Source organism: Thalassophryne amazonica, chromosome 6 (genome assembly GCF_902500255.1).
Source record: "Thalassophryne amazonica chromosome 6, fThaAma1.1, whole genome shotgun sequence".
NCBI lineage: Eukaryota > Metazoa > Chordata > Actinopteri > Batrachoidiformes > Batrachoididae > Thalassophryne > Thalassophryne amazonica.
In genome coordinates, this window is record NC_047108.1 from 21835730 (window position 1) to 21850320 (window position 14591).

Here is a 14591-nt window from a genome sequence, read left to right on the forward strand (position 1 = left end):
ACGCACCTTCGTTCCTGCAGCTGGTGCTTCGTCAGGATTTTTAAACTGTTGAAAAATTTGAACGAAGGACAACGAAAACCTCAATTCGTCCGTGTTTCGTTTTGCTGTCGTTTTTGACTTTTTTAATCGTTTGTTTAGTTTTTGTAACGTATTGTTTAATTTGACTTCGATCGACCGGCTGAATGTTTTCACACAGTGCAGAAGCCGGTTTGTGAGTGCTGAGGCTACTGCTGCATTCATGGACCGTTGGAAATTACAGAACAAACTCAGCCTGCTTGCTTGGATTTTTTTTTTTTTATCTGGGTGGGGAGTCAGGTTCAATGGGCTCAGGCACCTTATATATGGAAGAATTAATCTTTTGTGTGGATACATTAATTATTTTGCCACAAGCAACTGCTGAATTTGAAACAACAAAAAAGTTGTGTATTTTCTGACGGTACCTGAATGCAGTGGTAGCGAGAGGAGCAGCTCCTGTGTGCACTTATTATTTTTATTAAAAATAACAATATGAATGTAGGAATGATAATCTAGCCCTCATGTACATGTGGCAACAGGTAGATAATTAAAATGATTATAAAAAGAGCTGTTCTGGAAAGAAGAATTCACGTTGTGGGTCAGCTGCAGCTGGTGGAATAACAGCACATGTGAGTCAATGCGCGCGTTCACACGGACTGATCAATTTACTGCTCTGATATATTCAATCATCTTTACACTTATATTTATTCCTGGTTTGACAGTTTTCTGTTATAATCATATATATGGCTTAGTAACGTAATACAGTGATACAGCAGTGACCACGGCACACCAGAGGTTTTTTTTTTTTAAATTGGAGCTACATGCAGCAGACAGTGTGGGTTCTGATGATGAAAGAAATGATCCCTCTTTTGTTCTGGACGAGGAACCAGAGCAGGTGGTCCACCGACGTGCGCACATATCTCCACAGCTTCTGTTTGCAGTTTCTCCAGACCTCAGGCGCTATGAGCTCTGTCCCAGCACTGACTCCTGGAACTAAGAGATGCAGACCACCACTGCTCCAGCTGTGGCTCCAGGCGTGTTTCATTTAAAAGCGTCGAGATCGGTAGCTTCGGTTTTGTAATTTTCTATTTCGGCCCTTTACGCTCCGTTTCGCAGGCTATTCTGTGATAAAGCTCCTTCGTCCACCTTTTCTCAACGAATTGTGATTTTTTTTTTACTTTTTCCCCTTCATTCAGGAATCGTCGTGTGCCGTGTGACTGGGCCATTACATTGATGGTGATGTGCAGCACGGCCGGCTGCAAGAGTCAGATACATTTGTCTCATTAATGTCTGAAAGGAAATGCTTTTGACAAAAACTATAGATTTTGTTTATTTCTATTTATTTCTAGAGATGAAGGATCCAGTGACCAATTTCATATGTATTTACTTTAAGACTCAATAAATGTTGACATAGAAAACATCACAAACATCATTTAAAAGCAGAATAAAATGAAATAAGATTAGAACACAATAAAAAATTTAAAACATAAATACACTCAACAAAAATATAAACGCAACACTTTTGGTTTTGCTCCCATTTTGTATGAGATGAACTCAAAGATCTAAACCTTTTTCCACATACACAATATCACCATTTCCCTCAAATATTGTTCACAAACCAGTCGAAATCTATGATAGTGAGCACTTCACCTTTGCTGAGATAATCCATCCCACCTCACAGGTGTGCCATACCAAGATGCTGATTAGACACCATGATTAGTGCACAGGTGTGCCTTAGACTGCCCACAATAAAAGGCCACTCTGAAAGGTGCAGTTTTGTTTTATTGGGGGGGGATACCAGTCAGTATCTGGTGTGACCACCATCTGCCTCATGCAGTGCAACACATCTCCTTCGCATCATCCGTGAAGAGAACACCTCTCCAACGTGCCAAACGCCAGCAATGTGAGCATTTGCCACTCAAGTCGGTTATGACGACGAACTGGAGCCAGGTCGAGACCCCGATGAGGACGACGAGCATGCAGATGAGCTTCCCTGAGATGGTTTCTGACAGTTTGTGCAGAAATTCTTTGGTTATGCAAACCGATTGTTTCAGCAGCTGTCCGAGTGGCTGGTCTCAGATGATCTTGGAGATGAACATGCTGGATGTGGAGGTCCTGGGCTGGTGTGGTTACACGTGGTCTGTGGTTGTGAGGCTGGTTGGATGTACTGCCAAATTCTCTGAAAACCCTTTGGAGACGGCTTATGGTAGAGAAATGAACATTCAATACACGAGCAACAGCTCTGGTTGACATTCCTGCTGTCAGCATGCCAACTGCATGCTCCCTCAAATCTTGCGACATCTGTGGCATTGTGCTGTGTGATAAAACTGCACCTTTCAGAGTGGCCTTTTATTGTGGGCAGTCCTAAGGCACACCTGTGCCACTAATCATGGTGTCTAATCAGCATCTTGATATGGCACACTTGTGAAGTGGGATGGATTATCTCAGCAAAGGAGAAGTGCTCACTATACAGATTTCGACTGGTTTGTGAACAATATTTGAGGGAAATGTAATATTGGTGTATGGTGGAAAAAGTTTTAGATCTTGAGTTCTTTCATACAAAATGGGAGCAAAACCCAAAAGTGTTGCGTTTATATTTTTGTTGAGTGAAATAGGGAATCGATAAAGAATCAGCTTGATAATGGCATGAATAAAATCTTATTAATACCCATCCCTACTCCTCAGCGATCGGACTGATCCGCACTCTTCTATTTAATACAAGGTTGTATCATCTCTTTTCTTTTTAGTTACCTGTGCATTACTTCTGTTAGTCTTAAGTGCAAGAGTGACAGATTTTAACTCAATTTACTGCTGTGAAAAATCCTAGGAGTGGCCAGATTCTCCTTAGCGCTTAGCAGCACTAGCTGTTGCTACTTGTTTAATTCTTTTCTTAGTGCACTACACTTTAAAATAACTTGTGCAATGTTGTCAGAAAGGGTGGCCCTCTTAGAGAGCCATGTCCATAAGCAAGAGCAGATTCTAGTTCAGTGAAGTTAGACATCACAGGCACTTCAAATGAGCTTAGTGTTGGGGTGGGTAGGGCGCTGTTAGCATTAGCTTAGCTCCACCAGCTAAAGACATGGCTTTCAGACTGTTTTTAGGCTGAAGAAATCCCATAAGGCTTGGTGCCACAACCGTCTATCAGCCTTAGCTATGCCAATTTATAGCCCTCTGAGGCCACAGATAACTTCTACCACATATCTCCAGGCCAGAATACCGTGCGTTCGTGATAGGGATTCTATTACCTGCAAGTTAGATTACAGATGCCAGCCAATATTAAATGTATTCCTGGGGGCCAGGGCACACCGACATTGCCTCTCACCTTAGGGTGCTGACTATGCACAAGGACAGACAGACAAGGAACACATCACTAGTTATGCCCACAGTTATCCATGTCAGTTCCTTCGATTTTAGGATGAGACAATCAGTTATCACCAAAAATGGACAGAGAGAGGACTTGGACCTTGCCAGAAAGACATGTCAGCAACAATTAATAGTCTCTGGTTCCCACCACTCTCTGGGAAATGACGAGGGAGTAACAGGCTGAATAGTGACCGGGACAGTTTTTACAGACAGCAAGGTTTTAGTTTAATTGATAACTGACCCTTTTCCTGGGGTTGCATAGTTTGCTGAGGCCAGATGGCCTTCACCCTACTGGGAAGGCACAGCCATTCTTATCTGTGAACACAGATAGAAACTCTGCAGGGAGGGTAACATTAGGACTCTACAGCAGGCCATGGAGCATGTGATTAAAGAACCTGCAGGGCCTATGATTAATGTGGCTGTGGGGTCCATTAGCTTAGCATGGAAATTAGCGTAGAAAATCCATTATAGTGACAATGTAGTCTATGTGCCAGGGAAATAATTTTTCAAGATGAGACTGTGGCCTGTTTCCACAGATGTACATATAAAAAGCATAAAGGGATGTGTTTTGCAAATTGAGCTCCTGTTACTACACTGGATACCACTAAACTTGAGGGTGCCCTACTGGCTGTTTCCTGCAATGTAAAATATTCAGTGTCTGCTAATTCAGCCCGTGTGGCACTTCAGAAACCCAAACCTAATCTAAGGCATTTTACATATATTACAGTGGAAACCGTTCCAGAATAAAAACAGTCAAAATGGCAACCTTAGTGAGGTCCATAGTTTGGGTCCTCATTAACTCATTGAGTGCCAGCCATTTTCAAAGTTCAGCACATCCCAGTGCCAGGATTTTTCAGCATTTGAGTGTTTTTTTCAAGACCCATAGAAAATTGAGTTCTATGTCCATGTCAACAACAAACATACCAAAGAAACTTCAGACTTTCCTTTATCATCAAAAAAAAACGTTTGTTTGTACCTCTTTCCATTCTTTAGTAATTGTCTGCAGAACATGGGTGGGTATCACTAAAAATGCTGATTTCTGACAAAAAACTGAGAAAATTGGCTTTTTGAGACGAGCAACATTTCAAGCAGAAAATGTCTGATTATTATTGTTTTTGCATCAGTGACATCTTAAACTTTATGAAATGTGATCCTATTGTATAATGCACCAAAAAAAAAAAAAAAAAAAACACTTTTATTAGACACCCCTAATAAAATATTTTCTTTTTTCCCCCATGGGAGCGATTAGGCTGCACAGATTTTGCTTTAATATTTGTCACAAATATGAACTTTTTTTTTTCAAGGCCAGGAAAAGAAAGTTCCAGGTCATTCCAGGGTCTTAAACTACCTTGTTGGGCTTTTGACTCGAGCTGGAGAGCTAAAAGCCTTGAAAAGAACTGTGTTGCACAGCTTCTTGCGTGTGCTGAACTATTTAACTCCAGTGGAGTTAATTTTGTGATATGGTGCAGCCTTACTTTGTGAAATACAGACACCACTCAATTCCAAAGAATTATGAAACAAAAGCGCATAACAAGTGGATAGAAATGCGCATAAATGCACTCTTCCTTTTGCCGCATTAACGAAAATTCGCTTGTTGCGATGCTACTTGGTCGGAAACACAGAGAGAGTACCAGTTCCTGCTGTAACAACATTATGCATAAGTAGTGTTTGTTACCACGATAATATTACAAATGGTAAAATAACCAAAACTATTGTTCAAATTTACTTGTGAAAGGTAATCCTACGCGATCTGGTTTCTATACTGCACTGGTTATTGCAACTGTAAGCAGCACAAAAAAAACAAAAAAAAAAACAACAAATCTGCTCACTCCATTGACTCTGGTGGACTCTGGTGTGAGCTTATTGTGAAGAGTCCCATCCAATATGGCGGCGACGCTGGATAACGTTGCAGCAAATTATGAGGCGTCTACGTATATAATGTCTACGCTATCACTGTGCGATGATCTTAAAGGTTTAAAACAGTTCTTTCATCATGTTTTTCATCCAGATTTCAATGTTTAGTGAAGAAATTGAACGAAATGGTTTTGGCTTCAATAAGATTATTATTTCAGGGGTTTTTCCTTTCTTTTACATTTTCAAGTGATTGAAATTTAATGTTCAGCATCTTTAACGTTGCACAATTCTGGATTTTACAGGTATCCTGATTTAAGTAGAATTTATGACTGACACAGCTTGTTTAACTCCTCTGTGACATATAACAGAAACTAGAGTCCCTTTTTTCAGAGAGTAGCGACATGACGATCCAAGAAAATAAAATTTTAAAAAAAGGTCACGACTCGTGGTGCCATCTTGGGGCCAAAATAGCATTTGCTGTTAACCAATCTGCAAGTTAATCCACCTATTTTATTTATTTATTCACTGAAAATGCCTGGTGGTTGTGCATTTGGAGGCACAAATAGACACAAGGGCTTCAAGATGTACAGATTCAGATCCGAACAGAAGAAAAATTTGGGAAAATAAAAGTCAGCGTGAGATGGAAACGACTTCATTGTCAAATTTAGTGTTCAGTTCCATGTGCAGTAAAACTCACCTAAACCGTCATCAAACAAACCGGATATTCGCAGCCACCAGACAAAAAAAAAGTCCCAAAGTTTTTGTATTGTTTTCCATGTTATAAACACCTAAAAAAGGATTCTGCATAACGGATTTTTCGCTCACATCAGATAAAATGTCCTGTCCGATCACAATGTATTTCCATTAAAAACTCAGAGCAGAGGTAATTTCAGTGCTGACACTCACAGATATGAGTAAAGTGGGACCAGAGTCATTTCCGTGATTAAAAGCCTGACTGTTTTTTTTTTTCAAACTCGTGATTTGACACTTTTCTGCTTTCACTCTTTCCTCTCATATATTAATAGTTTTTGCAGTGAGCACGCTGATTACATTTCGGGATCACATACATTTGGCAGAAAAGTCCACAAATTTCAAACAAGCAGTTAGAAAAAAGGAAATTGTACAGCTTACCTTTGAATTGGAGGTGATGACTGTAGAAAGAAAAGCTTGTTGAGGATCAAATTAATCCTGAATAGGGATGGGTATCGAGAGCAAGTTCTTTTTGAGAATCGTTACGAAATGATTCGATCCACCGACATCAATTGCCTTTTTGTTAATTTCCTTATCGGCCCTTCAGAGCGGGCGTTGTTTCTGAGGGTGTTTGTCGGGAATAATAATTTACACTGACTGCAGACCCTGCAGCAGGTCTGTAATCAACTGCTTCTGTAACGGCTCCGCTTTGAAGCTTGAACCAACGAAGCAGTGCTCTGACCCTGGTTCGTTGGTTCATTGCTTCGCTGCTTCGCCACTTTTCAGAAGCGTCAAGTCCACTTCTTAACCCCTTTCAAAGCCATTTAAAGATGTCAATCATGAGTTACTTTTGTGTGGATTAAAGTCACAAACTGGGACTGTTGTCTTGTTGCAGACAAGAAATGAGAATCATCCCCATTCCGTTCGCACAGCTCCAAACACTACATGGCTCTCTGCCGAGTCAAGTTAGAGTCCGGCTGGAATTAATAACTTCAAAGCAAATTGCCATTTTAAGTCAAATGACACCTCTTTCCAAATGTTGTAATACAAACAACAACTACAATCGACCAAAACCTTTGTTTCCTCCCAAAATGAGAACGTCTTGCGTTCTTTATGAATTACATTGATGCTGACGTGCAGCAAGTGGTGGGCACAGTTCCACTAATCTGCTAAGCGCTTATTGAAGCTAGCATTTTTGTTTGCAGATTGGGTTTTCAGCTAACTCTGAAAACTATCAGCGGACCAATTAGCTTCCGCTAAATTTAGTTCTGATAACTTTCAGTCTGTAAACATTTTTTTTTTTTGCTGGCATAGAGATAAAGCTGAATGGTCAGAAACATCTGTAAAAACTAAAATCCTACATGTTAATTCCTGTTGTGTGCTCTGCAATAAACAGACCACTGTGAGAACCTCAGTCCTCCCCCAGTAGGAGTGGGTGGATCAGCTGCGAGCTGCTATTGCAAAGAAGAAAAAAAAGTCATTTACTTTCAACATTCAACTTACAGAGTGGGTAGAAGTCATGAAGCGCAAAGCACCATGGTTTCATTTAAAACCAACTCATTCCAGACAGTTTAGCAAAAATAATGGCAACTCTGTCATTTTGACAAAGTGAAACTATCAGCTATATGTTTTAGTTTTAAAGTAATGCATGAATTCTGAAAGCTTGACGTTAAACAGTAATGTGCCAAAAGGCATTATGGGAAAATTCAAATGACCTGCTCTCATCACTTCCTCCTCCCCCCTCTGTAACTTGTGTGTTGGTTTTTACAATGCGTGTGATCGGTGATCCACTTATATTGAGATGTTCTGAATATGTTGGTCTGTTTACACTCCCATCCAATAGATTAGGGGTGGCCAAGTTCGGTCCTCGAGAGCCACATTCCTGACACTCTTAGTTGTCTCCCTGCTCCAACACACCTGAATCCAATCTGCTCCAACACACCTGAATCCAATGAAAGACTCATTAAAAGTCTGCTAATGAGTCTTTCATTGGATTCAGGTGTGTTGGAGCAGGGAGACAACTAAGAGTGTCAGGAATGTGGCTCTCGAGGACCGAACTTGGCCACCCCTAATCTATTGGATGGGAGTGTAAACAGACCAACATATTCAGAACATCTCAATATAAGTGGATCACCGATCACACGCATTGTAAAAACCACACACAAGTTACAGTAACTTTACTGGGGGTGTCAAAATTGGCACAGTGTATCATTTTAAAGTACCACAATTTGCCCCACTGAGATATCCCATAATTCCTTGTGCACCAGAGAGTTGATGCAGTCAAAAATAATGCTGATAAACTACATGACAATTGCAAATGAACATTATAACAACCAAAAATGTCCTTTTTTCTGCCTTTCACACCATTTTAAGAGACTGCTGCATGAGACCCTGAAAATCTGCTAAAACAAATATTCCAAATATTCCGTGTCTGCTACGTTTAACCTGCGTGGAAATTTTTTAATCAGTCATTATGACCACAAAACTGGAAAAAAGGTTATCATCTCCTGTACCCAAAATCGCCTGCATTATTTATTTATTTATAATCACCAATTATGTGTTCTGAACTCGGCCAAAAAATATTGTCACTGTTGTCAGACTGAAGGGTTTCCTCCAAGTTTTGTCTCCCTCATTGTGGTCTAAATAAGGGCTCAAACACCATCAGTCTGTGTCCCCACAGCGCTTCAAAACACCTTCAGACTGGACTTAAAAAAAACAAAAAGAAGCTCACACTCAAAAAAAAAAAAAAAAAAAAAATCTTCTGAAAAACCGCTTGACCTCTGTCGTCCTGTACATTGATTTGGGATTGAATCAGCAGGTCCTGTTTCTGGGTGATGAATAGCAACAATATGGCCGTGGCTGAGGGCTGAAAATAGAGCGCAAGCTTCAGACACCTGTTCTTATCCTTCACCCTGCACACTTATCGACTTTTATTGTTCCGTGATGTTTTAAAATATCAACATTTCATTATTTATAGTGATTATGTGTACACACTTAATGTCTGAAAGAATGCTGGTTGACATAAACGACAGATTTTGTTTATTTCTATTTCTGTCCAGAGGATCAAGGATCCAGTGACCAATTTCATATTTACTTTAGACTCAATAAAATACTGTAGAAATAGAAAACCTGTAAAGCCTACTTTAGTACACAGAAAATTCACAAGAGGTATTGATAAGTGGATCGATAAGAATTGGATTGATAAACGCATTGATAATGGCATCGATATCGATATAAGTCCTTATCACTACCCATCCTAATCTGGAATAAAGCATAATCCAGTGACGAACTTTAAAACTGTTACAGAATGTCACTTGCGCATGACACCGAGTTAAAGAGCACAGAAGTATAAATCAGGGTTTAAATGAATTAAATCATCATAAATTGTAAATTCATGAAATTTGATATCTTAACTATTTTATATTTGTTTTGATAGCACCTGTACCTGGATGTGTGCTGTATGTGATTAACTGATTTAAAAAAAAAATTGAAAACATAAAGGTTCATTCAGTAGTTCAGCACAATTGGCCCCAAAATGGTGCCATGTTCTCAGTTGTTGCTACACTCTCAATAAAGGGACTCTAATAGAAACAACCATTCCCTCAGATGCTCTAATTTTACCTCAGATTATTAAACGCTGTAGTTTCATATCAGAGTTAAGTTTGTTCAGGTCACAAAACATTTGAGCTGGTTGGATTTAAAGAAGGTTCTTGTATGGTCTCAGTTCAGTTCAGCCCCCCCACCGCTTTAATCTGAATGAAGACATCTATGACACCACCAGTCAGGATATAATGGGGTTGGTTTTGTGTTTTAACCAGATGCGTCCATGACAGCAGGTCCACGCCCCGCTGCAGCATTGGTTTGAACCTCAGTGTGAGAGGAAACGGAACCTTTGCTGCAAAAACATCAATGAGCTCCATCATGCTAAAGTCGTACAAACTGGTATTATTAGGGCCCAAGTAGGACAAAGTCCTGCGAGGACCCTATCGTATCATGCTGTTATTATTAGTTATTATTATTAGGGCTCATAATGTCGTGGTGAAATGTCGACAGGTAATTTTTTACATTTTGGGCCATTTCCACCACTTACATTTGAAGGAACTCATCCTAGGGATTTCATACAATTGTCTTCAAATTTGGTACACATCATCATGACCCCATGCTGATCAAAGCTATCAAAAGAATTTCTGTAGGTCAAAGGCGTGACTGCTAGGGTTCGTCAAACTTTGGTGAGCGTTTTGGGAGCATGCCGTTTCACTTCTAACAGCTGCCATGCCCACATACTTCATTGTAGATCCTTCAAACCTGCTGGACATGATGAGGGCTCCACCCTGAACATCGCCATATATTTACATCCCACCTACTCATAGCGCCCCCCGGTGGTAACAGGAAATGTCCTATTTATACTTGAACAGGTACCGATGTCACATAGTTAAACTCGTCACACTTCATTCCACTTCTAAAACATGCAGAACAAGTTGGTGAACATACGTGATGATCACCGTGAAGCCATGAGTAATGGCGTCTGTGTGGCCGCAGGCTGAATATCAATCCTTCGCCATGAAATTACGTTCTTCCTTTTGACGGCTTTAATTTTGTCATATCATCATGAAAATTGATACACAGCTCAAGCACAACAACCTGTTACAATTCATAGGGGTGTCACCCATGGGCGGGCAAAATGCCTCTATAGCACCCCCCTGTAGCTTTCAAAAACCCCTCCCCATAGGGTTTTTTTTTTGGAGTAGGGAGATGAAAATTGGTACACATGTATAACTTGCATAGACGTAAATAAACATCTCTTGCACCATTGGTCTATTCCAAACAGGAAGTCGGCCACTTTGAAATTTCATGCCATTTTTGCATGATTTCCACATGTTATATGTGAATGAACTCCTCCTAGGGATTTTGTCCAATGCACTTCAAATTTCTTTCAGATCATCCAGAGACTATACTGATCAAAAGTTATCAGAAGCATTTTTCTATGTCGAAGGGTGTGGCCTCTGTGATGCCGCCATTTTGACCCTTCGCCATGGAACATCAAGTCATGATAACGCCTTCATGCTTTGCCTGATTGACTTGAAACTTCACGTGTGATGAGGGTTGGCCTCTGAACACACCTGGCCCCTCTGTTTGTCCTCTGAGCGCCCCCTAGTGGATGACCAACCAAAATGTCATAACTCCTTGATACCTTGTCTGATTTGCTTGAAACTTGAACTGTGTGATGAGTGTCTGCCTCGTACACAGCTGCCCCCTCTGGTTGTGCTCTGAGCGCCCCCTAGTGGATGACCCATCAACATGTCATAACTCCTTCATGCATTGTCTGATTTGCTTCAAACTTGAACTGGGTGATGGATGAGGTCTGGCCCTTGAACAGAAATCGTGCTGGCCCAGGGAGGCGGTGGCACAGACACGAGGGCCCATATATGACTGGTTGCAGTCCTAGTTATTATTATTATTATGATGATGATGATTATTGTATGGTCCTGTATATTATCCATCCGATGCTAATACAACAATGATTTGATGTGCCTTCAAAACAGATGATTTCTACACATGGACGATGATGCAAATACTGGTTCTGTTGGGTCTGGGTTGGTGCCCTCTACCTGTCTGCTGGAGGAACTGAAGGTTTTTAAGAAAGAAAGCAGTTGGTCATGTTTTCTTATTTACTAATGTGTGAGAAAGTTGAGTCTGACTTGGATAGAGTTTAATGTGCTTAGGAGTCTTAGAGAAAGAAGACAACAAGAAAAAAAAAACAACTCACTGATGACAAATCCAGAGAATGCCCAGTTAATCCATCCACCAATCAGAATCATAGGCAGCACATTGGTCAGGTTTCCTTTCATCATGTCCATCACCATGCTCGTGTCTGAACATAAACACAGTCATTCATTCATTCATCCAACATGTTCACATTGATCTTATCAAAGGTGCAGAATGTTTTCAAAGGACTAGAAATGCCCAAATCCAAGTCTCAGCCAGGACCCAGATGATTTAAAATCTATTTAAATTGGACCTGGACACCTCAGTCAGCTCAGGATTGCCATATTTGTGTCCCAACAGTGCTGTGAGTGAATCACAGAGAAAACTGGAACATCAGAGTGTGGAAATCCCATCTGGAGACAAAGGACAGGAAGGAGGAATGGCCAGAAAACCATTCGCAGCAGGGAGCATGCAGACAAAAGACACACAATGCTGTAGAACGCAACATCACAGTACCGTGTGGAAGCACAGAGCATCCAGAAAGTTTTCACATCACTTCACTTTTTACACTTTTTTTTAAGTTACAGCCTTATTCCAAAATGTATGAAATTCATTTTTCCTGGTTTCCTCCATACATGACACCAAAGAGTTCAATCTTTGTCTCATCAGACAAAAGAATTTTGTTTCTCCTGGTCTGAGAGTCCTTCAGGTGCCTTCTGTCAAACTCCAGGCGGGCTGCCATGCGTGTTTTACTAAGGAGTAGCTTCTGTATGGCCACTCTACCATAAAGGCCTGATTGGTAGATTGCTGCAGAGATGGTTGTCCTTATGGAAGGTTCTCCTCTCTCCACAGAGGAATGCAGGAACTCTGACAATTTACCAGGGGTAAATTCAGCTGCTCTGACATGCACTGTCAACTGTGGGACCTTATATGTAGACAGGTGTATGTCTTACCAAATCATGTCCAATCAACTGAATTTACCCCAGGTGGATTCCAATTAAGCTGTAGAAACATCTCAAGGATGATCAGTGGAAACAGGAGGCACCTGAGCTCAATTTTGAGCTTCAGGTAACAGGCTGTGAATACTTATGTACATGTGATTTCTTAGTTTTGTTTATATATATATATATATATATATATATATATATATATATATATATATATACACGAGGTCTGTGAGAAAAGTATCAGACCTTTTTATTTTTTTCAAAAACAATATGGATTTGATTCATATGTTTTACGTCAGCCAAGCTTGAACCTTCGTGCGCATGCGTGAGTTTTTCCACGCCTGTCGGTTGCGTCAATCGCCTGTGGGCAGGCTTTGAGTGAGCAATGCTCCACCCCTCTCGTCGTCGTTTCATTGCGAGGAAATGGCGGAATGATTTGGGCTTTTTTCCCCATCAGAATTTTTTCAGAAACGGTTAGAGACAGGCAGCTGGAAACCATTCGAAAAATTTATCTGGCTTTCGGTGAAAATTTTACGGGCTTACATATATATATATATATATATATATATATATATATATATACATACATATATACATACATATATATATATATACACACACACACACAGTAGTGTTCAGAATAATAGTTGTGCTATGTGACTAAAAAGATTAATCCAGGTTTTGAGTATATTTCTTATTGTTACATGGGAAACAAGGTATCAGTAGATTCAGTAGATTCTCACAAATCCAACAAGACCAAGCATTCATGATATGCACACTCTTAAGGCTATGAAATTGGGCTATTGCTAAAAAAAAAGTAGAAAAGGGGGTGTTCACAATAATAGTAGCATCTACTGTTGACGCTATAAACTCAAAACTATTATATTCAAACTGCTTTTTTAGCAATCCTGTGAATCACTAAACTAGTATTTCATTGTATAACCAGTTTTTCATGATTTCTTCACATCTGCAAGGCATTAATTTTGTTGGTTTGGAACCAAGATTTTGCTTGTTTACTAGTGTGCTTGGGGTCATTGTCTTGTTGTTACACCCATTTCAAGGGCATGTCCTCTTCAGCATACGAGGTCTGTTAGAAAAGTATCCGACCTTTTTATTTTTTGCAAAAACTATATGGATTTGAATCATGTGCACTTGCATCAGCCAAGCTTGAACCTTTGTGCGCATGCGTGAGTTTTTTCACGCCTGTCAGTTACGTCATTCGCCTGTGAGCACGCCTTGTGGGAGGAGTGGTCCAGCCTCCTCGTCAGATTTTCATTGTCAGGAAAATGACAGAGTGACTGCCGCTTTGCTGCATGAAAATTTTTTCAGAAACTGTGTGAGACAGTCAGGTGGAAACCATTCGGAAAATTCAGATGGCTTTCGGTGAAGATTCAATAGGCATCACACAGACAGCATAAGGCAACATGACCTCTTCACGTATTTTGACATATCCAAACTGATCCATAATACCTGGTATGCGATATACAGGCCCAACACCATAGTAGGAGAAACATGCCCATATCATGATGCTTGCACCACCATGCTTCACTGTCTTCACTGTGAACTGTGGCTTGAATTCAGAGTTTGGGGGTCGTCTCACAAACTGTCTGCGGCCCTTGGACCCAAAAATAACAATTTTACTCTCATCAGTCCACAAAATATTCCTCCATTTCTCTTTAGGCCAGTTGATGTGTTCTTTGGCAAACTGTAACCTCTTCTGCACGTCTTTTATTTAACAGAGAGACTTTGCGGGGGATTCTTGCAAATAAATTAGCTTCACACAGGCGTCTTCTAACTGTCACAGCACTTACAGGTAACTCCAGACTGTCTTTGATCATCCTGGAGCTGATCAATGGGTGAGCCTTTGCCATTCTGGTTATTCTTCTATCCATTTTGATGGTTGTTTTCCGTTTTCTTCCACGTGTCTCTGTTTTTTTGTCCATTTTAAAGCATTGGAGATCATTGTAGAAGGACAGCCTATACTTTTTTGCACCTGCATATAAGTTTTCCCCTCTC

The 14591-nt window shown here is 40.4% G+C and overlaps 1 protein-coding gene across 1 annotated transcript in view; it reads right to left on the reverse strand.

The window, feature by feature from the left end:
• LOC117511954 (ER membrane protein complex subunit 3-like) overlaps positions 1 to 14591 on the reverse strand; it is a 54949-nt gene that overhangs the window by 18030 nt on the left and 22328 nt on the right. Inside the window, exon 4 of the mRNA XM_034171889.1 lies at positions 11690 to 11794. Coding sequence (XP_034027780.1) covers positions 11690 to 11794 — 105 coding nt within the window. The remainder of the gene's footprint in view (positions 1 to 11689; positions 11795 to 14591) is intronic.